The following is a 26440-nucleotide window of genomic DNA, read 5'->3' on the forward strand; positions in this document are numbered from 1 at the left end:
GATTAAGAAGTCCTAGACTCAAAGTTTTCAAACCATTGCTGTAGGGCAGCCTGTTGAAACGGACTCTACAAAAGCCCAAGGTCTGAAGTTGGTGGGGTTGGGCTCAGAAGAGTAAGAACAAGAACAAAGGCTTGGTCTCCATGGGATGCTTCATCAAAGAAAACGGTGCTCACGGAAAAAAGTCAATCAATTTTCACAAGTGGAAAAAAGACAGAAGGACAAGACTTACTGGTTATGGCCAGGCAAGTAACTATTCTCAAGAATTTAGTTCGATGGCACCTGGTGGCTCAGTTGGTATGCGCCTGCCTTTGGCTACAGTCCCGATCCCGTGGTCCTGAGCTCTCCGCTCAGTGGGGAGGCTGCTTCTCCCTCTGGCCCTCCCCCCACTCATTTTCTTTTTCTTTCTCTCTAACAAATAAAAGCTTAAAAAAAAAAAAAAGAAGAAGAATTTAGTTTGAGAATAAAGTAGTCTAAGATAATTGAAGGTTTTGCTTTTCCCCCGTATCCATGTGCCTGAGCCCTGCAAGGGCACATGGCTGAACTATCAACTGTGTGTCGATACATATAAAGGAAAAAAAAGGGCAGAGCAGGAATAAAAATACGAAGGACCCATGAGATTCACAGAACTATCCTAGACAAGATGAAAGGAAGAGACAAAATTATTAAGTCCGGAAGGCCTAGGGTTTGATAATCTCCACTTAAATGCATCTTGGTTTAACAGACACAGCATGGCGGGAAGGCAACAGTGCCTGGACAGCCAGCCAGGAAGGAGGAGTCCAGTGTCTGGCTGTTTGAACTGGAACATGATGTTCCTCACACGAAAGCCACCTCACAGCTCCCCGACAAGCCTGGGAGTCCCTCTTCTGACTAGCAGCGACCAAATCCTTTGAGAATGTAAACTTGTGTTTGGGGGACAGAGCAGGCGTGAGCGGCAGGCTGCTCCAAGACAGAAACATTATCCCCCAAATAATGAGGAACGACATTTGTTTATTCACTCTCACTGGTACGAAGAACCAATAGTTGAAAAAAAATCAAACCAGGTGGAGGAAATGATACATGTCCTTGAAAAACCAAGACTGGATGATTTTTTGGGCCAGTGACGGCTCCGGCCAGCCTCCTGTCACTGAGGCCCTACAAAAACTAAGGTGAACAGAGAAAGGTGATGAAGAATTAGAAAATAATCTACCCAATAATGACCACCTAAGTGAGATGGGGGGATACTTCACACACCCTGCCTTTTGGCCAACAGTCTAAATACATTCTTTTGCTGGTCTACAAAAAATGTCATACAACAAGATAAGAACATTAGCTTTAAAAAAAAGAATTTACTATAGCATATAGAGAAGTTTATCTGCATTAGAAATAACAGAGAAATAAAATTCCAAAAGAACTAAATCAATAGTATCATGGAAAAGCCCCCCAAGATTTTCTAGAACATAGAGAAAGAAAGAACCAAGCGATGAGGAGGAAAATTATAAACACAGAGAACCAATCTGAATATTCTAGGTGTTAGAAAGAAACCACAATAATTAACAGAGAAGTAACAATCAGAAAAAGTTTACGGTCTGTCTACGTAAAAAACAACAATAACGACTCCATATTACAGAGTCAATAGGGCTTTCAACATTCCAATACAATCAATAAAGAGACTCATGGCTAAATAAATACGGATCTCCAGACTCCCAATTTCAACACTTAGTGTAAAACTACAATAATCAATATGGGGTGGTATTAGGGCATAAAGACAGATAAAGATCAATGCTACAGAAGGGACAGTCCAGAAATAAATCTACGCATATATGATCAATCGATTTTCAACAAAAGGTGCCAAGACAATTCAAGGGAAAAAGGAGAATCTTTCCAACAAATGGCGTTAGAACACCTGGATACCCACATGTAAATAAATGAACCTTGACGCTTACCTCACACCATATATAAAATGACCCAAGAGGTTCACAGAACTGTTTTTTATAAAAGAGAAAAGAGAAAGGATAAATTATTAAGTCTGGAAGTCCTAGTATTTCACTTTTTATTTCAATGCATCTTAACTTCACAGGCAGAGCATGGCCTCTTCTAGAAGAAAACAAAGGGGAAGATCTTTGTGACCGTAGGCTTGGCGAAAATTTCTTAAATAAGACACAAAAAAGGGGCGCCTGGGTGGCTCAGTGGATTAAGCCGCTGCCTTCAGCTCAGGTCATGATCTCAGTGTCCTGGGATCGAGCCCCGCATTGGGCTCTTTGCTTGGCGGGAGCCTGCTTCTCTCTCTCTCTCTCTGCCTGACTCTCAGCCTGCTTGTGATCTCTCTCTCTGTCAAATAAATAAATAAAATCTTAAAAAAAAAAAAAGACACAAAAAACCATAAACCATACAAGGAAAAAGAAGATCAATCAACTGGACTTCACCAACACTTAAAACTCTTGTTCTTTAGAAGGTCTATTACATGAATGAAAAGATAACCCACAAACCTGAAGAAGTTATCTGTAAAAACATACTCAATTTATAGCCAGCATTTATACAGAACTCTTAAAAATTAATAAAAAAAAAGTCCAATTTAAAGAAATGGCTAAAAGATCAGAATAGACCCTTCACTAAAGAAAATGTATGAATGGTCAATCAGCACATGAAAAGATGTTCAACATCACTGGTCATTAGGGAGGTGACATTGAAGCCATGGTCTGATGCCAACATGTGTCTTCTAGAATGGCAAAAACTGCCCAAAATATCAATTGTGGGCAAGGTTGAGGAATAGACGGAACTCTTCTGCATTGCTGGTGGGAAGGTAAAATGGTACAACCACTGCAGGAAACTGCTTAAAAAACAAGCCAAATGTCCAGTAATAGGTGACTTGGTAAGTATATTGAAGAACATCTCACAATGGATACTACTCAACAATAAAATGGAAACAGGGGTGCCTGGGTGGCTCAGTAGATTAAAGTCTCTGCCTTCGACTCAGGTCATGATTTCAGGGTCCTGAGATCGAGTCCGGTATTGGGCTCTCTGCTCAGCAGGGAGCCTGCTTCCCTCTCTCTCTGCCTGACTCTCTGCCTACTTGTGATCTCTGTCAAATAAATAAAATCTTTAAAAATAAAATAAAATGGAAACAAACTACTGATACACTTGATGTGGATAAATCTCAAGATAATAATGCCGAGTAAAATAGGCAAGGTAAAAAATACGCATGGTATTGTTCCATTATATTATGGAACATTCTAGGAAATATGAACTAACCCATAGAGAGAGAAAGCAGATCAGTGGTTGGCCTGAGGAGGGAGGGTGGACTATGAAGGAGCACAAGGAAGTTCTGGAGGTGGCACAACCTTGAATTCGGTGACGGTATTGTAAGTGTAAATATACAAGCTCATCAAATTCTATTTAAATATGTGCAGTTTATTGTATACTGAGAATACTGTAGTAAAGCTGAAAATATTTCCTGGTCTAAAAAACTTTAGAAAAAGGGGGGGCGGCTAAAGAATGAAACCAATGGGGCTGACAGGACTAGGGAACGCAATGAAGAGAGACCCACCCCTAGATGAATCCCGGCAGACACTGGCAGGGATTTCAGACATTTCCTCTATCACACTATGTGCCTGAAGACAATGGAGCCACAGAAGTTTAAGGAGAGAGAGCGGCTTTTCAGAAACTACTTATTCCTTCAAGTTGTCTCTTCTAGGTAAAGACACCGACCCAAAAAAAAAAAAAAAAAATCATTCACGTCCCTTTCTCTGAAAGAAATACATTCAAATGTGCTTCAGAGGATGTGAAATTAAGACTTAAGAACGGGAAAGGAAGCAGACAAAAGGACTGACATTTTCGCTTTCCCTCTAGAAACGTGGCCTGAGGAAATAACCGGAAACATGGGAAAGGAATTATTTAAGATAAAAACAAGCAAACAACGTCAGCTGCCGTTTTCACAGGGCTTACCCTGCATCACGCATCACGCAACCCCCACCCGCACCCCACGACTAGGCGCTGGGATCCTCTCTGGTTGACAGATGGCCTCAGAAAGGCTCAGCCGCTTGCCTGAGGGGATACAGCTTGGGTCTGAACCCTGATGGGGAAAATCACAAAACGCAGCTCGGAATCATGATGCTTGACTCAAAAACCGGAACGTTATAGAATGGTATAAACGTAATATAATTTATAGGACATTATAAAGCATCTGATTCAGAATACCGTCCGGACATAAAATGATGTTTCCAGGTTTTCTGGATGGGACCCTGTGGTGCTGGGAGAGGGAACCCAGGGGCAGGAGAGGCAGGAGCCGGGTCCTTTCAGGCGGCCTTTGTAAGAGCGGTGAACTGGGGAAATGTTCATAGGACACTAAATGAGGACAGAACAAGAAGGAATGAGCCAGACATAGTTTTGTTCTTTTGTTTTTTTTTAAATATCTCCACAGCCAAATCTCCAAGACTCAGCTGTTCGGTAAAAACAAAATGAAACGAAACAAAACCTGCATACAGAAACTCCCCTGCACGCAGTGTACTTTTGAGGTTATGCATATGCGGATGCATGGAAGGATCAAAGGGGCCTGGGAGAAAACACCAGCTCCCAGCAGAGATGGCCCGGGACTGGCGGCAGGACTGGGATCGGCCAGCGGCCTGCGTGGATACAGATTCCCTTCCTCCTCCCCTTTCACATATTTTACGTGTTAGTTTTTTCCAATGAGAAGTTTTCTTTTTATCAGTAAGAAGATGGCAGAAAACAGAAGTTCCTGGGAATGTTAGTCTAGCTTCCAAACATACATGAAAGCAGACAGCACAGCGTTTGGTGCTAAAGGAACATCTTGTTTTCTAGAGGACCCGTCTGCTGGTGGACAAGGACCAGAGGTGACATACAGAAGGAAAGTACAGAAATGGGGGTGCGTGGCAGCAGAGGAATAGAATATGCAAAAGCCACGATAATTGAGTGAGGGTGGTCAGGTGGGGGAAGAACACAGCAAACGGCTACATGAAATTCCACTTTATTCCTGCAAAACACCATCGGGAAGAAGTCATCTGTGACACACAGCTTCTGTGCCAGGTGTAAGGACGTGCTTAATGAATGCCATTTAATGAAGAAAAAGGCTCTTATAAAACACCTGGCACAAGCAGGGTGAGGGAGTCACAGGGAAGGGGACCCTCGCTGCACCTGCTGGCATTTTAATAAGCACCTTCTAGAGCGTCCGCTCTCCAAGGCTGGTCAACGGTGTCAGAATGAGGTCCCTGACCATTGCCCACGCTCGCTGACAGTTTAGGCAAGCTTATTTCTTAAGGACCATATGCTCAGGTATCAGATTGCCCTGGACGGTAATTAAAATGAATCATTTTCAGCTGGAAGGCCCGACCGGCACCAGCACCGCCCTCAAAGACTTCACAGAAAGGATTCCAGCTCCGGGTCCCCTGTGCTTCCAAACTGAGCCCTGAGTTAGGATTCAGATCTGTGAAGACCCAGAGATAACGTGAGACAATGTTGCACATTTTTCTTGCCACTTCATTCTACTAAAATCAAGAGTCAGTTATTTTAATGTCTCTAGGCCCTAAAATAATTCCTGGTATGGGTTTTTTTCTTTTTTCATTGATTTTGGAGCCAACCTCAGAAAGAAATCACCACGTGCCAACTTTACTACCATTTTTCACGGACCGATGAGACAGCTTTGTTTTGTTTTGTAATGGACAGACACCAGCGAAGTCTGGTTTTGTAAAACCTAAAGACCCATTTCCTTTACAGTGATACCCACTATCTCATAAACTTGCTATGCCCAGACTTGAAACTTAATTCCAAATAAACTGAATGAATTCATGCCATCCCAGGGCGGACGGATTGTTGTATCAGCAGGCACACAAGGCTGCTATAATCTTGTGTTGGGACTGATTCAGTCCACCAGTTTTTAACTGAGCTCCTACTATAGTCCAAGAACAGGATTTGGCACTGAGATCATTAAAAAAAAACCCCAAACAATCAATGCATATCACTAAGTGAAAGATGCCAATCTGAAAAGGCTCTCTACTATAGGATTCCAATTCTAGGGCATTCTGGAAAAGGCAAAACTGTGGAGAGAGTAAAAAGACCAGTAGTTGCCAGGGGCTGGGGGAGACGTGAACGGGGAGGACACAGAGGACTTTTAGGGCATGATGATTTTATAACGATGGACATATGTCATCATATCTTTGTCCAAACCCACAAAATGTACAACACCAAGAGTGAACCTGGAGGTAAACTGTGGACTTGGGGTGATTACGATGTGTCAGTGTAGTTTTATCCCTGGTGGGGGGAAAAAAAAAAAAGAGTACCACTCTAGTGAGTATATTGAACAGGGAGGCTGTGCATATGTGAGGACAGGGGATATATGGAAAATCTCCATACTTTCCTCTCAATTTTATAGTGAACTTAAAACTGCTCTAAGAGAATAAAATTTTTTAAAAAAAATGAAAAAAACAAAAAAAGAGCCAAATGAGATTTCTATCTTTCCTCTTTAGGAATATATCTACAAGTAAATTGAAACACATAAATCGGCTAGATCATAAAGTAAAAAGCTCTAAAGATATGCAAATAAGGTTATACGTTTCCATTTTAAAGCAATGGCCAAAAAAAAAAAAAGAAAAATTAAAAGAAAAAGAAAACAAACAGAGGCGCCTGGGTGGCTCAGTGGGTTAAGCCTCTGCCTTCAGCTCAGGTCATGATCTCAGGGTCCTGGGATTGAGCCCTGCATTGGGCTCTCTGCTCAGCGGAGAGCCTGCTTCCCCCCCACCCCCTCTGCCTGCCTCTCTGCCTACTTGTGATCTCTCTGTGTCAAATAAATAAATAAAATCTTAAAAAAGAAAAAGAAAAAAGAACACAACAAGTATCTGTTGAGTGTCTCTACCATGGACCAGGCGCTCCACCAAACCCCAGGAAGTGCCCAGTCCAGGGCTGTCGAAGCTGTGGTCCCATCATTCAAGAGAAAAGACTGCAAGTGGGGAAGGGTAGAAAAGCCTCAAACAATGAAGCAGAAATTCAAGAGTGGAGGCAATGAGCTGGGAGATGTCGCAGAGGAAGAGACAGCAATGGAGACTCCTGGAGTCCGAGAAATGGGAGGCCGTTTTGGAGTCGGATGTCAGGAGGTGGGAGGCAGGGGGAACAACACTGAAGGCCCTGTCCCCACAATCATCTGTTACTATGACAGTTACCACTCACTGAGCACCTGAACTACTCTTCGAGATTCACGCTCATCTCTAAGCGGCCCAACCCAACAAGGTAAGTATTATTCTACTCTTCAGGTGAAAGGAGGTTCAGAGAGGTTAGGAGACTTGCCCAAGGACACACAGCAAAAGAAACTGGCTGGGCTAGTATTTGAGTGGATGCTTTTTCCACTAGAAACATGTTGCTTTGCCGAGACAATGCAAAGCAGAAGCCAAATGTAAATGCAGACTTTCTATTTTCCATTCAAGCAACCCACTTGCTGTGATCAATACAACTTCAGCCTACCAACTTGACTATATAATGAGTTTTCCTCCGGGGCAGCACACCCCACCCCCTCCCAACCAAAGCACTCTGCACTGGACAAGAAAACTGCCACTGGAAGACTAAGGAAATCAAAATTCCAAACTCCCCGAGTTCCTAAACGCACAGCTTTAAAGTATGTGCAGCTCGACGGCATATGGCAAATCAATTACTAGTTTAAATCTTAAAACAAAAACATGGCAAGTGTGGTGCAGAAAATAATCAAGAACAACGGTTCAGTTTAGATTACAGTGGGCCACTAGAGTTTTGAATACAATTAATCATCATTCCAGGCAATGGGAAGCCATATTGACACTTATTCCTAATTTGAATATTTAATTAGGGTGAAGTTCTTCATCAAATTATCGCAGAACTGGGAGAAAGCCTGGAAGACTCACACAATTACTATCTTAACCCCTCGCCAGCTGCTTACCTGTGAGCACAGCGATCCCGCCCCAGATCCCCGCCCCAGTTTTGCGGGGCCCCTGTGCCCGCAGTCTGGCTCTCCGAGAACTGGCGGCGGGTGGGGGGCGCGGGGGTGTGATTGAAGCTACAGCTGGGGCAGAAAGGAGCCAAATGGGGGCAACAGAGAGGTCTCGGGCTCAGACTGGACCCTGAACTAAAGCCTGGACAAAGACAGAAAGCCACATGCACGCGGGCCCACTGTGGGCCTGGCGTGGCACTTTCATGTGCCCCCGGTTTATTTCTCAGAACAATCTGCAAGGGTGATATTCTTATCCCCACTTTCCAGAAGAGGAAATTGAGACTTGGAGTATTGATAGAATGCATTCAAGAGAACACTGGTTGTGAGTGGTTATAAAGAAGGTCAAGTTATGGGACACCTGGGTGGCTCAGTTGGTTAAGCAGCTGCCTTCGGCTCAGGTCATGATCCCAGCGTCCTGGGATCGAGTCCCACATCGGGCTCCTTGCTCGGCGGGGAGCCTGCTTCTCCCTCTGCCTCTGCCTGCCTCTCTGTCTGCCTGTGCTCGCGCTCTCTCTCCCTCTCTCTCTGACAAATAAATAAATAAAATCTTTAAAAAAAAAAAAAAAAAAGGAAGGTCAAGTTATATATCCCCCAGTACGCACCAGAAATAAGGACAAAGAGAATAATCAAAGGTCAAGAAAACATATTCAAATCTGTATTTTGGATATCCTGCATTGTGTATGTAAATGGGGGGGGGTGAGGAGTTGCACCCAAATTCCAGGTGGACTCAACAAGCATTCTAAAATTTAACTCTTGGATTCAAATTGTACCATGGAGTTCCTCCAACTGGGGAGTCACAAGGACGCGTGGCCAGCTGCTCAGGGGAATGGGGCATGGAGAGGGGCAGCACAGCTCAAGGAAACGGCCTTGTCAAGTGGACCTGAGACCTGGTATAGCTGTCTACACCCTGTACATTGGAGCTTTGCAGAGGTGGGCACTGCAGAGCATTACTGGTGTTCGAGGGGAGGGGAGTCAGTAACAGCATAAGAAAAATGTGGATTTTTTTTCTTTCAAAATGGCAACAGCTCAACAAAGCAGTTTTTAAAAGGATTTTAATTTATTTTCGAGAGTGTGCAAGAGTGCACATGAATGGGGTGGGGGGAGACAGGGGAGGGGTAGAAAAAAGAACCTCAAGTAGGCTCCATGCCCAGAGCAGAGCCCACTGGTGGCTCCATCTCACAACCCCGAGATCATGACCTGAGCCAAAACTAAGAGTTGGGGGGTGCCTGGGTGGCTCAGTAGGTTAAGCCTCTGCCTTCGGCTCAGGTCATGATCTCAGGGTCCTGGGATCGAGCCCCACATCGGGCTCTCCGCTCAGCAGGGAGCCTGCTTCCCCCCACCCCCTGCCTACTTGTGATCTCTGTCAAATAAATAAATAAAATCTTTTAAGAAAAACTTTTAAAAAACAAAAACAAAAACAAAAAACGAAGAGTTGGAGGTTTAAGGGACCGGACCACCCAGGCATGCCCCGCCCCCCAACAGCAGCAACCGTACCTACCCAGCAGCTTAGACAAGCGATAACATTTCCTTAAAATACTCTTTCACTCCATGACAAGACGTTTGACATTTCACAGAGGTGGTGTGATCCTGCAGGACCCCAAATAAATTTTCCCATGAAATCTCCTGCAAGGCCCCAGGACAGGACCAAAGGCTGGCTTCCCACATGGCACGTGGCATTGGAGGTTGTGAGCACTTTTGGCTTCCAGACGCCACAGGTGCTATGAATGAGGGACACCCCCACAGTTCCGGATCAGCAGCTTAAAGGCCTGAGATGGGTTCATTTACCCTCTTGTGGCAGTCGTCAAAACTGTTTGCAATGGCCACTTTAGCAGGCGGCCGATTACCAGACAGAGGGATGAGCTGCTCTGTGCGGTGGCAGCACAGGCCCCTCTGGCCACAGCCCCTGGTTTGGCCCCCACCCCCTCATCCTGGCTCCGTCGCCTGCCTCCGCCAGGCCTGGCCAGGGTGGGGGCTGGGGGGTACCAGCAGACCCAGGATCCCTCAGCCCTGCTTTGAGCCTGCTCGTTGCCGGAGCAAACGGCGTCGGGAACTTTGAAACTTTCCTTTGTATATTACATTAATCCATATAAGAAAATCTCTTTTAATGAGGAGTGATGTAGTTACAAACTCTCCAGAGCCATAATTAGAGCAAACTAATTGAAGTTGTGTTTTGACACACTTTCCAAATTCACGGGTGCCGGATGACATATTCACAACACTGCTGCCGCACAACCATGGCGACGGCAAAATCATTAGGCTAATAACACTTATTTGCATTCTTATCACGCCGGCAGCTCTCCCTTAAATACTGTTTCTACTATTGCTCCTTTACTGTAAGTTTCCACTGAAAGATATTAACAGTAATTATTACTGCTTTAGAGGAATTTTAATGTTAAAGAATAACAATGTGCATTAACATACGTGGAATGCCAATTCTTTTTAACCACGGTTGGCAGGTTTGGGGAGTTCTTGCTGGGGGCCCCCACCCCACAGCCTGAGGGTGGCTGAGACTCTGTTTCAGTTTTTAGGACAAATCCTCAGCCCACACCCGGTGAGATCTGAAGTCGAGGTTTCTGAACTATTTTCGTTTCAAATATTTGATGAGAAAAATCTTTCTTCCTTTTTTTTCTTTTCTTTGAAAGCACGTTAAAATGAAATAGTTAAGGAGAAATTTTTTCCAAGCAGTTAAAAAAAAAAAATCAACAATTTACAACACGGTCTTTGGTAATAATACTAATGAATTCCAGGAGGACGGGCTTCAACCACTCGGCCGCCACCCTCTCGGTGATTAAACACAGACTTGGAATAACCAGAACGTGAGAAAGGCCGGTGCGGGTGGGGCAGCCTCGGATCTGTCACCATGGAGGCCCTGTTTGCCACCAACAAGGCCAATTTTTTGGATGCTTAACTCAGACACTCACACACAGAGAGGAAGGCTCGACAGTTCTAAATAATGGTTATTAATGACTCCCTCCTCTAAAGTGACAAATTACTCCTGAAATTTAGAATCGAAGAGGTATGGAGAGTGAATGAACATGACAGGACACGCGGGCGAGCACAGATCTCCCGCTTACTCTCGGCGGGGAAGGGCGGACCCCCAGAAAACCATGACGGTCCAGGTCCCTCCCATCTGGGCGTCCTGGTGGCCACAGCCTCCCTCACGCAGGTGTCTCCCAGGTTGCGTGGGGCAACCAAAGGCAGTAGAAGGCTGTCTGTCCTGCCTCGCGGCAGGAAGTGTGGAGTGCTGGGTGCACCGTAACTGAAGGCGAGACCTGGTCCCAAACCCGCCTTTCTCTACGTGCGCGGCATCGAGTCCCCTCCGTGAGCCCCTCGTCAGGAACTTGGGATTGGGCTAGGCAGATGCTCCGAACCCTGGCTTCTGCGGTTCTCTTGGGATTGAGACAATCCAGCAGCGTGACATATTTGCCAACCCTACTCCAAGAGAGAACGAAGGCAGAGGCTGGAGTGGTTTTAACGAAATGCACAATTGGGTGCAATTTCAAAGGACTCAGACACTTCAGGATGGATGCTTGATGTCGACCCACGAAGATTTAACCGGGTGAAGAAAACGCTTCCGTAGAAAAATGCCAAAAACTATACTCCTTTAAAGCTTCAGAGTTTTCAGTGAAGTTACACCATCCTCGTACCAATCAGCTATTTTTCAAGTCCCTGATTACTTAAAGAAAAAAAAAAAAAAAGGAAACAAAGAAAAAGAAAGGAAACTAACTTCATAGCTGCAGCAACACTCCAAATCGTGGTATTTATTCACTGCATTTAAGTTTTATTACACTTGAACCCTGCCATGCCCAAACACCTACCTCCCATATAAAAGAAATGAAGAAAAAAGCGAAGTCTGGGACCCAGGGCACCGCACTTCCATTCCAGATGATCTAGTCTAATCTTATAAACTGAAATATTTAAAGAGTCTCTAAACCTCACTGACCCTACTTTTAAAAACAAGGAACATATGGGCACTTCTAGCTTTTCATCTTCTTCCAGCCTACTAAAATATCCGCTTTTCCAAAATTCAAGAGCAGGGAGACTGCTAAACTCAGATCCATAAAAGGCTACGTGCGTGAGAGCACAGGGTGGGCAGGGAACAGTCCGAGCAGAAAACAACAAACCCTAACAAAGAATCAAAGGCACATTCTTCTCCTTCTTGCTCAATCAATCTCAGAAGCCGTGGAAAACAATTTATTTAGCAAAATAAAGCAATGACGAATAAGGAGGTGCAATGGGAACCATGGTCCGGAATGGCTCCTGGCTAACGTTTGGTCCCCCGTGAGGCCGTAGGAGACACGGAGGTGAAGTCCCAATACTCAGGCAGGGATGGTGGGACCAGGCTCCAGTCCTGACCCCTCTGAGTCCCGAAGCTCTGCCCTTGGGCCAGCCACCACCTCTCCCCACTGCAGCTTGCTTATTTCTTAAAGGCTTCGCTCATTCCCATTATGCACCTCACTGCATGGTTATAAAGATTTAAACGATAACTATGAAGTGTTTGCACAATGCCTGGCACACGATGCTCAAAAAATTGCAGCTGAAATAATGACCACAATAATTTTATTTATTCTAATAATTGTGAACATTATCATTCAACTGGAAACAAAACATCTGCTTAAGAAAAGATACTCAAGTTGAACACTACCCTACCCATGGGCAGAAACCCGACCCGAAGAAAATTCAAGGGGTCTTTTTAAAAGTTACTGCAAGCACAGGATTTTATTAAATATCCAAATTAATAATTGAAAGCCTGCCTCGAAACAGAACAGCATTGGGGTGGGGGTTTGGGGGGTGGGTAAAATAGTGGGAAATTTCACTTAATGCCCATTTTTACTTTGTTCGGCAGCTAGATTTACACTGAGAGACCCAGGTGAAATATTCCATAGCGATTCCTGCAAATAGACTGTCAGCTTCCACTCGGATAAAAGGTAAAATATCCTCCCCTAAATGGTCTGGTTCACAAAACCGACCCTAAAGTGAACTGATAAATCTGTTCTGACACACGGAAAACTATTTTCATAATCCTGAAAAAGGCCTTTCTCCAAACCCTGGAGCTTAAACCAAGTGCACAAAGAGCCCGCGTGCACCCTCGAAGCAGGCACGGGAGGAAATCACTCCACATTTACGGCCCTGCTTCCGGGACAACGCCAAGCAGCGCGCATAACCGTCATAACCACCAAGAAAAATTAGACACTCACAGAGTCACAAAAACTACAAAGATAACCGCATTTACGAGCAGCAACTACCTTGTCAAAATCTGGTGTACGAGTGAAAGCAAAGAAGGGATGGAAGCTGTATTGACTAATAGTCAATTCTTCATTAAGTAGAAGCTCTGACTTCCCAAGAAGCCGTATTAAAAATTAATACCAAAAAGTGTATTGCTCAGCCTAAACTCATCACTCATATCCAACACTACCAAACCGCATTCTGATGAAACCCCCCTTCAGCCTCGCTCGGACACCGCCGCGGAGCTGGGTACTGCTGCGAAAGCGGTCGCAGTGCGGGGACATGAGCGTTTTGAACGCTCCCCGCCAGGTCTTTCACGCCGCTCTCCCGGCGGCCAGGATACATCACACCGCTTGGAACCCCGCTTCATCGCGGGCTCAAAGACCGCCGCCAGGACCCCCTTGGGTACCTGTTCTCAGCTGCCCTCTCTGGCTTGGGCAGACGGGGCCGGGGCCAGCATTCACGGGTCTCCTACAAGGGTGTGAACGCAGACCTCGTGGAACCTAGGGAAGACAGTGGGCTCCCCCGCGCCCACACAGGCACACTCTGGCCAGTCCGTGGCTCCCGGCTGCCGGCCAAGAGCCTGCAGAGGCCGCACGTGGAGACGGCTGAGACACCTGGGTGGCTGCTTCCCAGCCGGTGACTCTGTGGCCGGCAGCCTCGGGGTGGAGTATGTAAGCCCCAGGCCGCTCACCTGCTTAAGTTCAAATCCTAGCTCTGACTCTCAGTAGCTGCATGAACTTGGGAAAGGGATTTCACCCCCTTGGTCTAAAGTGGATGTGAGGACAGTACCCACTCACAGGGCTATTATGAGGATTAAAGGAGTTCTTATTTGTAAAGCGCTCGGAAAGTGCAGGACACTTAACAGATACAATGTAAGTCTCTGTCGGCTGGCTGGCTGGCAGAATCAATGGAAGGAGGGACAGATCAATAGATTAATACCTGGTCGTATGTATCTAAACCAGCTCACTTTATACATTCAAGAGATATGCCAGGAACCCGGTGTTCAAAGGTCCCTGCCATTCTGGGACCAGGCACTTTCCACTGAACACACACCGACTTGAGAGGACAGGGTTCAAAGTACTCGCTGAGCTGCCATGCCCGGGAATACAATGTTATCATCTGTATTTCTGTGTGGCTAGCCTTTTCTAAAGCATTAAAGGACAGAAAGGAAACAGGAGAATCCCTGTCATCAATAAGCCAGCAAATCTGGTCAGAGGACCAAGCATAAATATATGTAGCAATGACAGGAAAATGTGAAATGCCGAGTTGTCTGGTGCAAGCAACTGGAAGAGGGAAAGAAGGGAAACAGTCTGGGCCAGGCTTTCTAGAAGGGGCGAAAGCTATCCCAGGCTGGAAGGTGGACAGGACCAAGCCTCTGCATTCTGGAGTCTGGTCTGCCCCTTCCTGGAGGGCAGCAGCAGGACAGGCCAAGATATACAGCAATGGCCGGAGCAGAGACGGTTCTGGAAGGAGGGTGAGGTGCTCAGGAGTCAAGAAGAGAATCATCTGATTAATACAATGTGATGTGAGAGGTATGTCGGATAATAGGAAGCCAGTGAAGGTTCCAGAAAGTAAAGAGAACATGTGGAAATCTGGAAATCCCAACAGGATGGCAGGCAACCCAGGGCTTTAAAGTTCTAGGCAAAGAACGTCAAGGTGAGCTACTTAAATAGTCAGACCCTGGAAGCACAACCTGGAACCTACATTTGATTTAAATCTGTATTCAGGTCCCACCCTGCGGACGGCCCTTCTCTGAGGCACCCCTGGCTGTTGGTACTTTGGAAAGCAGTGGGTGGAAGATACCAGGGGCAGAGTGAGGGGAACTCAAGTCTACAGCAGACGTCTGTGTGAAAACATCTGCAGGAAGTCTTCATCTTCAAAGGGGTAATGCAGCCAGGAAGGCTATGAAAATGTGTATCCCATCTTCAAAGTTAAATAAGCAAAAATCTGTGTGGTTTTTGTGTGAAGGAAAAGGAAGTCTAATTATCCCAAGTGAAGCCAGACCCACAGTCCTGCCTGGACACGCCCTGTGGGGGTGGGTGGCTCTGAAGGCCCCCGCTGGGACGGCCAGCCCCAAGCCCTCCTTTGGAAGGACCAAGGCAGAGTGCTCCCCAGGGACTCACGGACGCGCCACCCCCCCCCCAACCTGTCTCTTGTTCCTACATGTGTGAACTCGGAATCCAGGACACACCGTGCTTACCGTTATGTGGGAGGAAAAGGATCAAAGATCACTGGACTGGGCCCTTGGCTTCTAATCTCACCTTGAGACAGGGCACAGATGACCCTGAGGGACCTTAAAGAAGAGCCTTTCAGTTCTGGAATTCCCTCCGCTCCCCTGGGCTGAGCCTTCTCCATTAAACCTAGACAATAGGGAATCCGCTCCGCCTCCTGACAGGCGGCATCTCCAGTGCCAAGCCTTCCGCCCCTCGGGACAGGCGGCAAACACCTTGATGGGAAGCCGGCCTGCCTGACGGGTGCCATTCAATCCTGCCACAACAGGACAGGTGACACAAGTCCTCTGCAGCATAAAGATCGTCTCGTAACTGAGTGCTGACGGAGGCTTAGACAACCGGCCGCCAGCCGGGGTGCCGAGGCCGCCTCCACTTGCTGGCTTACTCCGGGGTTGACCCAGTAGAGAGGTGATCTCACGTCCCCAGGAAGGTGGGGTCCGGGCGGCCGGGGTGGGGGGCATCGTGCAGCGGCTTCCGGGCCTCTGACGCCGGCTGTGATGGGGGGCGCGCCTGGGCGGGCACGGCCTGAATTCTAGATCCTTGCGGTGTGATTGTCTCTCTCCTTGAGGAAGAGCCATTAACCTTTCAGATGACAGCCCTGGGATCGGAGTGACGGAGCAATTTTTGAGGTCAGCAAGGATCTGTGTTCTCAAAACCTGACATCGACATGCAAAAGTTGTGACTGAATCCTAGTGTCCCTGGGAGAAAGACTAAATGCCTGTGACAGATCTTCTGCAATCAAAATGCCCCATTTCCCAGAGTATCTGTCACAGATTGATAACATCCACGCAAAAAGTTAAGTACAATTATGTCTGTCACTAAGAAACAGACTTTGGAACCTGTGACTGACAACTCGCTAGGAGCTGACAAATCACCAGGAGATTCCTGCAACAACTCGGGGCAGCACGAGGAGCCTCGAAGGGAAGCTCAGCCCCACCTGGCACTTGGGAGAGGCTCCCCAGAGGCTGAACCTTGCAGGCGGAGGCCGGGGGGCAGGCCTCAACTGCTGGCAAAGGACCGTGTGCTCTGGGGCTCTGGGTGGGGGTGGGGATGACATTTTCTCCCGGGGCGGGGGTGGTGGTGGTGGGCAATGTCAGGGCAGGATCACATATGCCCGCAGCCTGAGGGGGCTGCTCCTCCTTCAGAAGCACAATGTGCAAGACTCAGGCCAAGGGGAAGGGCACAGCGGAGCTCCTAGAACCATACGTCCCACCTCTCCTTGGCCGGCCCGAGCCCGGAGTCCACGTAAGCTAGAAATGCCGGCACTCTGGAGTCTGGACTACCTAGTTCGGGTGGACCTAGGAAGGGGCACAATACACATCCATGGCAGGACACAGACTCAGGGTCAGCACCGCTGGGGGCCCCCTGTGCCCTCCATCCCAGGGAGGGGGCCCCACTGCCCTCCACAGCTCAGAGACACACCCACACAGCAGCACTGGTGAACAGAAGGGGACCGCGGCCGCAAGTCAGAGGACGAGGAAGCATGGAAAGCCACACGCGCAGGCCCCGGTGACGAGCTCCCCGTGCTGCACCCCCTCCCACTGCAGCTGCCCGGAGGCACCCTCGGTAAGGTGTCGCCAGGACCTCCCGTGCAGGTCTGTGGAGTCTTTTTTTTAAAGTAGGCTCCACACCCAATGTGGAGTCCGCTGCGGGGCTTGAACTCACGACCCTGAGATCCAGACCTGAGTTGAGATCAAGCATTGGATGCTTAACTGACTGAACCACCCAGATGCCGAGGGAGCCTGCTGTTTTGAGGTTGGGGACAAGATACACTTCTTAAATAAGGCAGCTCTGAAAAAGCCAAACGCTGTTTGGATGCTGCCTGCGGCAGGGGCGGGGGGGGGGGGCACCATCTCTGAGTGGGGCATCTTCAACGCCATGGGATTTTTGCCTTTGGGGAGTTCTTTCTCCATTTTTTGGGAACACGTTAAGCCTAAATCTACCACTTTAAAGCTTCAGTTCACTTGATCTAATTTTTTGTCTTCTTGGGGCTGCCAACGACCCACTCCCACCTGGAAACCCTTCTCTCGGGTACCTCTTGACCATTGGAACACCTGGGGCCGGCAGCCCTGCAAGCAATTCCTCGTCCCCAAAGTCAGTGCTCAGTTTGGTTAACTTTTATGGGGTGGTGTGTAGCAGTGGACGCGCCTCTCCCGACGAACCTGATAGGAGTAGGACACTACCTCTCGCGATGTGCCCCACTGGGCACACCAGGCCGCATTCCACACAATCCCAGTTCGGGCCCACCTGGTCACTGAGCACAAATCACTGCTAAGCCAGGGTCCTCGGTTTCATTCCTGTGCAACTGATTTTTTTTTCTAAACCTGGGGGTGGGGGTGGGGGATGAGGCTTTCTCCCATCATCTTTCATCCCCTGCTTCCAGCGGGGTGTTCTAGCTGTAAAGGAGAATGCTGAGTATTGATTCTGTCATTCGGCACATCAGCTCTCCCTAATGACTCTGTGTCATCTGCAAATTTGATAAGCGTGCCTCTGATGTCTTTATCAAGCCACTGCTTCCACTGCTCAGCAAGCCAGGGGGCAGCGGTCCACCAGAGGCCCCCTCCCGGGATGACATGGAACCATTCACGTATCCACACTCTGTGGCAACCGGTGAACTCCAGTTGTGAGTTCACTTGCCTCCCGGAGCTCTTCTAAACCTCAGAACCAGCAGCAGCAGAACCGTATGTGAGACCCGGTGCGAGAGGGAGGAGCGGGACCCGCTCTGGTTGAAGCGGGAAGCTGCTTCCGCTCCCTGCCCTCTGTCCCAAGGCAGTGGCATGGAAGAGCATCAGAAAAGCCCGCATCCGCACGCCAATTGTCTGCTTGTGTGTACCAGGCTGACTTGCAAAGCTGAGGCCAGGCCTCAAACAGATGGGCAGAGGGGACCACGCCTCAGGCCCAAGGCCAGTCTATGCCGCGCAGGGTGTGTGGAGCAGACAGGCAGAGGGTGGAGCAGCACGGAGGCCCAGAGAGAAAACAGGGGCTCCCCACTCCTGGGGGAGGTGGCAAGCCCGTCTTGCTTGGAAATGGTCAGGAAATGTGTGCAGAGACGTACGCATGTGAGACGAAGCGTCACTGGCCAAGGAAGAAGAGCTCTGCTGAGACACGTCATCCTGTCTTTTGCCGTGAACTTGACCGAACACTGCATCTGATTCACTGGATACAGCCAAGGGGCTCCCTCACCTCTCCAGCGGCCCAACCATTCTGAAAGGACAAGCCCAGATCTGGCTTCCCAACTAGCATTCTCTGCAACAACAGGAAGGAAACGGGCAGGAGGCACTTGTTCCTGGGGCCAGCACCTGCCTCTGGAGAGGACTGGGGGTCCTCAGTGATGACTCATTAACTCTGGAAAAGTCCACTAAACCAACCATTCCTTTTGCCTGACATAAGCTGGGGATAACAGCTCTCCAAAAAACGTCCCGGAATTCTTTGAAAGATGAGTAACAACATAAGCAATGGAGGTAGAGCACAGGTTTTTAGCTTCTGAGACAAAAGCCCGAGCTCAAGCAGGCCACAAGGTCTGCTACTGTCCCCTCCTTTGGTGCCTTGTAGTCCCCCCACCCAGGGATTTGCTGGGCAAAGGGCCTGCTGTCCCTTGCTGGGAACCAACATGTTAGTCTTCCCGGCCACCTCCAAATCTGGTCAGTAGAGGGCGCTGCATCACCGCACACGCTCTCTCTAGCCCCGCTGTGCCACTGGATCCGCGGCCACACAAAAGACCACACTTGAAGTATTTCTTATGCTTATGCTCTAGTCAGAAAAGGACCCAAGGAGTGCTCAGAGATTCAGTAGTCGGGGCAGGGGGCGGACCTGCAGCACAGGGTCCCAGGCTGCTGGAGAAGCATTTGCTGCAAAACTGAACACGTGTCTGGATCTGGGCGGAGCGCTAGGAGGTAACAGGCACTGGACAGGGTTCCTGCCCTCAAGGAGTTCACAACGTGTCCACAACCCATGGTGAAGGCATGATGGCTGAGAAGAAGCGTTGGAAGAGGAAAGCCCAGCCCAGATCCAACCCCAGGGTGTTCAGGGAAGGCTTCCTGGGAGAGGAGGCTTTTTGAGCCACCATCTAAGGCACGGGATTTGAGACACACCATCGTATGGCTGTCCACACGAGCAAAGACACTGCAACATGAAAAAGCAAGGGAAGAAGAAACTACCAGTTTAAAGTCTGAAGCTTAGAGGTGAGGAAGAGAAGGAGGTCACGGGAGCTGGGTTTGGAAGCCTTCAGCCGATGGGCCCACTGCAGACCGCCACACAGGAAAACAAGCGTCACCCACAGCTCCCCACCACCGGAGGGAAAGCTCTCTGATTCCTCTGCTGGGAGAGGACAGACCCAAAGCCTCAAGGAAATAAGATGCTCATCGTTTCATAAATCTGCAGTGGAAATTTTGAGTGAAGCATCAGCATTTCATTTTTTTTTTTTTTTTTAAGTCAAAGGTACTGGATAGGAAAATACAAAAGGCAAAGACAACACTCCCTTCCCTCCATACATTAGGAGGCTCACAGAGACGTGCATGCCACCTAGAAAGGACTGACTGGCGAGAGAGGAAAGCTGGGGACAGAAGGTGGCGTTTAGCCGGAAGCATTAACATAACATTTAATTATCCTTCCGCATACCGGTGGACTTAACCCAGTGACACGGGAATACATTTTATTTGTTTTTAAAGATTTCTTATTAGAGAGAGAGACAGAGATAGCGACAGAGAGCCCCAGCAGGGAGGAGAGGGAGAAGCAGACTCCCTGCTCAGCAGGAAGCCCAACTCGGGGCTCTATCTCAGGACCCTGAGATCATGACCTGAGACAAAGGCAGACATTTAAGCAACTGAGCCACCTAGGTGCCCCGGGAATACACTTTATATGGGCTATTTTGACATCTGTTTCATTTGGCAAGTAAAACAAAACTGATCCAACTTCCTTGTAGCCCTTGCAAACCACGAACTGTACAGCAAGCGTTTTGTATAAAATATATAAACCTTATAAACCTTTTGTTCGGACACACTACCTTCAGTTTCGCCCTGCTTCCCGTGGCCTGTGTTCTCGGGCCCTCTCGCTTCAGCTGCTGGTGACTGTGCTCTCTTTTGGCCTGGCAAACTTCTCGAGAGGTTGCGCTTCCTACTTTAACTGGGAGAAGCGGTGCTCTTGATTCCATAGAAAGTTCCAGCCTGCTCGGAGGTGGGGCCCAAGCTTAGGCCCTTCCAGACCATGTAATGTCAACAGGCAGCAGCTGTAACCACTCCGGGGCTATGGGCCTCAGCCGACCCTGGGCACGGGCCATGGGCTTGGGCTGACCCCCTGCACAGGCGACAGTGACCGCAGCTGTGCTGATGCTCTGGGTATTGAAAAAGGACCATGAAAATGCTGACCTGAGCTGTGTTAGTCCTGTGCCCCTAAACTGGAGACACGCCACGGTCACCCTGAGACTCTGAGCAGCTCACCAGCTCTTGCAGGCTCTTCATGCCAAAGCGGGACTAGAAACTACTTGTCAAGTTCCAGGCGATTCTGAGGAGTCAAGCTCAAGTATCAGTGGGTTTGCGGAACTATCAAGAGAAAGACCAGACTGTCTTTGGGGGTGGGGTCCCAAAGGACGGCGTCCCCTGGGCTCCTGGCTCCTGGCGGTGGCCTCTTCTGAGGGGGGCCGATGCTCAGCGCGGGGCACAGCGCGCAGAGACCCAGCGGCCACACCGCCGGCTCCTCGGTACCTCCTGGTGTGTGGTGGGGTTTGTGGGGCCCCGGACGAGTCCAGCAGTCTGCTCCTGACAGACACTGTTCATCTCTGTTCACCCACGTGGGAGCTTTTAGACGCATTCTCGGTTATGCTACATCCCGCCCCAAACAGCACGGCCGCGCCAATTCTTGTTTGACTGACTTTTGTAATGTCGTTCTCAAACGTAATCCCTCATTGCTGTTTCTGGCCCTCAAATAATTCACTATAGCAAGGCCCGGGTTTTTGTTATTATCATTATTGAACTATAGTGGACACACATGTTATATTAGTTTCAGGTGCACAACACAGGAAATCGACAATTCTCGACTTTATGCAGTGCTCACCACGAGAAGTCAGTGCTGAGAGGTAAGTGTTTTCTTCATTTGATAGGATGCTTTTTAACCACCTGCTTTTCACAGAGACCACGACTACCTCTATTACAGCTGAAATCAGGTGACCAGTTTGCTCACCCACGTTTCTCTGTGGAATCATTGAAACCAGCACCTCCTGAAAGCCTCCTCACTCTTCTCCCACACCCAAACTACCCATTTCTTAGTCTGTAGCTCAGTGAGAAAAGAAATGATATGAACATGAACAAAATGACTTACCAGCCCTCAAAGGAGTTGTTGGCCAAGGCAGAGGAGGAATTCTCCCTTCTTATGGCCAGTGTTACCAACCACGTGGCTACAAGTCACATGTCTGCGTGTAGCTACGAGCTCTTTAGAAGAGCAAAGCCAACGGAACGTCCCAGATTCTGCTATCTTAGGAGCAGAATATGTACAAGATAGAATACGGGTACAAGACAGCATTCTAACTGGATCTTTAAAAAATCTTTAAAATTTAAAAAAAAATCTTCTCTAGCAGTATATTGCTTCCGCAGTTTTTAGTAGATGCTAAGGGGAAGCGTTCAAAACGTTACTCTGTGAGACCCAAGACCACATCACTGTAACACGCCTAACAGCACCAGACACCACCGTCGAGGCCTCACCTGGGGAGGTTGGGGGCCGGGGTGGAAGCAGCTGATGACTGGGAAGGCGTTGTGGGTTGAGATGAGTCATGGTTCCTCGGTACTTTGCCCATTCGGTACCAGATCCCCATGCTGTTCAGTTCCCTTTGGGAGAAGAGAGAAACTGTCACAGCGTGGTCCAGCACAAAGCATTTACCTGAGCAACAGAGCAAACCAGCTCAGTTAGAAGAATCACAGCCTCAAACGCCCGGGAGACTGCTCTTGCCTGCGAAGATCCATTCTATCACCGCTCTTTGTGGTCGGGGTGTTAGAGTTCAGAGCCTACTGTGAAGTCGACTGTCCCAACAAGGCAGGCTCTCTGACTTGCCATCTTCTTTACCTGCCCTTGGAGCCAGCAGACTTCCTAGTACACGACTGACATTTTCCTTCGTTCTCAGTCTTCAAAATTCTTTTGATTTTGCCACTACATTATGCATAATTCTGTAATAATTCACTTCAAGTCTTTTCTGTGGTTACGGTGAGACAGATGGGGGCAACGATGGGCAAATGGATGCATGCATGTGCCTTTTTTTTTTTTTAAAGATTTTATTTATTTGAAAGAGAAAGAGAGAATGCATGAGCAGGAGTAAGGGGCGTAGGCTCCTCTCTGAGCAGGGAGCCCTTTGTGGGCTCCATCTCAGGAGCCCAGGATCATGACCTGAGCTGAAGACAGATCCTTAAGGACTGAGCCACCCAGGTGCCCCCCGTGCCAGGTTTTTTCCCTATGACGGGAATTAGCGCCACCCTGCTCAAGGACACGTCCCAACTTCTGGATAAACTCCTACGGCCTGGATGTCACCTGCATTTGCCTCATTCCCAGGGGCAGCTGGTGAGACCTCTTCAAGCCACAAAGCCTGAGGCATGTGCCCCACGAACCACTATACACAAGAGCGGCCACAAAAGGACTCAACAGATACCACATCGGGTCTCCTGTTCCCTGATGTGCCACTCCACCCGGTTAGGAGTGTTTATGAGACAGGTTTGGTCTTAGGAACTGGAACGGGATTATCTTAGCCACATCCAACTTAAAACTTCTCAGCTGCCCCCATAGAACTGCATTTCGTCAAACGATGAGGGCAGATTTATTCAGTGGAGACGTCTGGTAACTTCTCAGTACACTACAGGAACTATTCTAAACCACGATCCTGGCTCATCAGATGGCTGATTCCATCACACCTCAGCGATGGCCCCGTGGTCCCAGCCTCGGAGGGGCTATCCTCAGCCAGAGGTTTGTCTCCCCCAGCCGACAACCCTGAACTCGTGCAGAGTAATGTATATGCTCATTTTCAAGAAAAAGGTGACTCAGAGTTCTGGACATTGTCCTTTTTCCTTCCTTAAAAATAATACTGGAATTGTCTTCTTCTGAAAAGGAATTTTTGCCCCGAGAGGATACAAAATGTGCTTTATTATCTTTTCAAAATGATATAAGAGAAAGAAGGTTCTAGTTTTGATTATCAAGACATACGGTAACAATCTATTCTTTAGAATTGTTTAAACTGATTAAAAATTGAGTCTTTTGAAGGACTATAGCTTGTAATTAAAAATACACATAGTGACAAAATTAGACTTTAAAAATTCATTATTAAATTGTTGGTTTCTACTATTTATATGTAAATGGCTGCTTCTAGGTACCTGAAGTACAGTCATTCTCTTAACTGTTTCCTCCTCCTGTAATGCTCTTTATATAATTAGTTTAAACCACGTTGCAAAACAGGACTTTGGAGTGTGGAGGGAGGGATCACAGAATCCGGAGACGGAGCACTTAGATTCCACAGCCGAATGGTCTCCAGGAACTATCGTGCCCCAGGATGAAAACCGTCTGTTCCCGTGACACCTGCTCCCAGGACCTCCACGCAAACACCACACCTCCAGGCCGTCACCCACGGCAAAAGGCCCACGGAGAAAGGCCCAGTTTGTAGAGTGAAAATCTGGGTTCAAGTGAACAAGAAGCAAAACAGAGCACAACCCAGATCCAGAGGCCACTGCGAAAGCCAAAGAGGGGAGCACACCCATGGGGACAAGGGGTGGGGGGTACCTGCAGAGCTGGCCAGGGAGAGAGGAATGCCGAAAACCATCTAGGGGACTGATTAGTTTGAGAGATCTGAGTTTCAGTTCCAGTTGAGAGACTCAACATCCAGTTGACTGAATGTAATGAGTATCTCTAATCTTCTGGACATTCAGCATCCACTCACCCCTCTTTCTGACTCTGCCTTCTTCCTTCCATATTTTGGGGGGCAGTCAACCCCTCAGTCCTAGCCTCTGGGTTCCAATGGAGCCAATCCCATTTCTAGCTCAGTTCTGGTTTCTCAGACAATGCACAGGACTTCAGTGAGATCAATCAAGATCAGTTAGACTGAATTCTAGAACCTGTTTGAATTGCAAGAACATAGACTTGCTCTTTGCCTCAGAAACTGAACCTGAAGGAAAAGTAGGCAGAACTCCCACACCACCACTAGTCCACTCATCAAGGGAGAACATGTAGAAGAATGGGATCCATCCTATGGAATCAGAGCAAGGAGGTAAACAGGGGGAAACTAGATCTTAGTGATGTCCTCTGAGCACCTAGCTCAAGCCACACCTGAAGCCATCCTGCCCCTGAACTATATTAGGCCAGCCAACGAATGCTTCCTTTTGCTTTAGCCAGCCTGAGTTGGGTTTCTGGTCACTTACAAGAGTCCAAAGTGAAATCCTGAGATTCCTTGTACTTCTTATTTACAAAACAGCTACAGAGCTGGGCCCGTGCCTAGTACTGGGGCTACTGGGTAAACAAGACACAGTGGGCCTAGCCCTCAGTTGCCCTCTGCTTCTCAGGGAAGATGAACATCAGACTGAAGGTGCACAAGGAATTATCATGTAGTCATATGAGACTCATGTTTCTTCCTGACTCAGACCCTCCAGCGACTCTCCAGTGTGCCTGGGATAAAATCCAAACTGCCTCTGTGCTGTATGAGGTCCTGCTAACCGCTCACCCCAACGCCCGACTCAGCCTTGCTTGCCCACGTCAGCCACACCGCGCTGCTTTCTGCTCCTGAACAAGCCACACCCATTCCCATCTTTACACTTTTTCTTCTCCTGAGCCTAAAAGGCTCTGCCTTCAGATCTCTGCATGGCTGGCTTCTTCTCGGCATTTGCATCTCTGCCCCATGTCACCACCTCCCACCTCCCCGGCACCTCTCTGAAGCAGCCTCCATTCACTGCTGTGTCTTATTTTTGCCACTAACTGAAATGGTCTCACTCATTTATTTCTTGTTTGTTGCTTGTCTCCCCTCTTAGAATACCAATTCCAAGAGAGCTGGTCTCTGCTGGCTCCTTGACCATCATATCCGGGGTCTTTGGCCCAGGGGTACAAACAGGTGTTCCTCAAACCCTAGCGGGGATAAAGAAGCCATGCAGAGACTGCAGGCCGAGCGGGCAAAAAGGAGAGGACACCTGGACTTTCAGGTGTGCGGCAAGGCCCCGAGGAGCCTGAAGGACGAACACACAGAAGGACGAGGGAAGGAAAGGCTCTTCGCAGGAGCGAGCTTCATGCGCAAAGGCACAGAGGTCAAGAATTCGGTGTCTGGACTGGCAGCAGCATTAGCGGGAAGGGCAGCGATGAGAGCTCAGGCCGGAGAGGCAGGTGGCCCAGAGCCCCGTGGGTCACACAGTCTCACCCCAGGGAGTGACCTGAGTTCTCTCGTCGGAGAGAAGAGATGACATCTGTGTGACTAAGACTTACCCGATAAATGTGTACTGAGGAGGGGCCTGCTTGGTCCGGCCCATGATCCGAATGTCACAGATTGCGGCTTCAGTTGAATCCCGTGGGATAAATTTAATGCACAGCCTCTTTTTTCTAAAAGCCAATTCCTCTGAAGAAAAGGACAACAAGAAAAGGTGTGAGTCGTCCAGAGATGCCAGCATCTCTATCCTGAATGTCTCCCGTCACGTCCCCTTCCTGGCGGCAGGAGCGACTAGCCACCCAAGTCGCTGGGCTGTGCCCCTCCTGCCCTCCATAGGGTGCCCAGGCCATGACACAGAGTGGGCGCCAGTCGCCCTGCTCCTGCATTCGGGACCTGACCCCAGTCCCCGCTGCTGGGAAGGGCTCCCAGGGGCATGCAGAGCCAGGAAAAACCCACGAGGCTGGCTTCCGAAGCCCATACCCACGGTCTGTTCACTGCTCACGCCATCAGGGACAGACACACAGACACCCTGAGTATTAACACTTTATGTCACGTGGACTTTTCTTTTTTACTTTTTATTACAGAGATTTTCACACATTCCCCAAAGTGGGGAGAACAACAGAGTGAACCCATTTGTTCCCCGCATCTAGTTTCAACATTGTGGACAGC

The 26440-nt window shown here is 48.5% G+C and overlaps 1 protein-coding gene across 2 annotated transcripts in view; it reads right to left on the minus strand.

The window, feature by feature from the left end:
- MVB12B (multivesicular body subunit 12B) overlaps nucleotides 1-26440 on the minus strand; it is a 185150-nt gene that overhangs the window by 86466 nt on the left and 72244 nt on the right. For both annotated transcript variants that reach the window (XM_044264893.1, XM_044264894.1), the window contains exons 5-6: nucleotides 25831-25960; nucleotides 22095-22217 (exon numbers count right to left, since the gene is read on the minus strand). In XM_044264893.1, coding sequence (XP_044120828.1) covers nucleotides 22095-22217; nucleotides 25831-25960 — 253 coding nt within the window. The remainder of the gene's footprint in view (nucleotides 1-22094; nucleotides 22218-25830; nucleotides 25961-26440) is intronic.

The sequence above is a fragment of the Neovison vison genome, chromosome 9 (assembly GCF_020171115.1).
Source record: "Neovison vison isolate M4711 chromosome 9, ASM_NN_V1, whole genome shotgun sequence".
NCBI lineage: Eukaryota > Metazoa > Chordata > Mammalia > Carnivora > Mustelidae > Neogale > Neogale vison.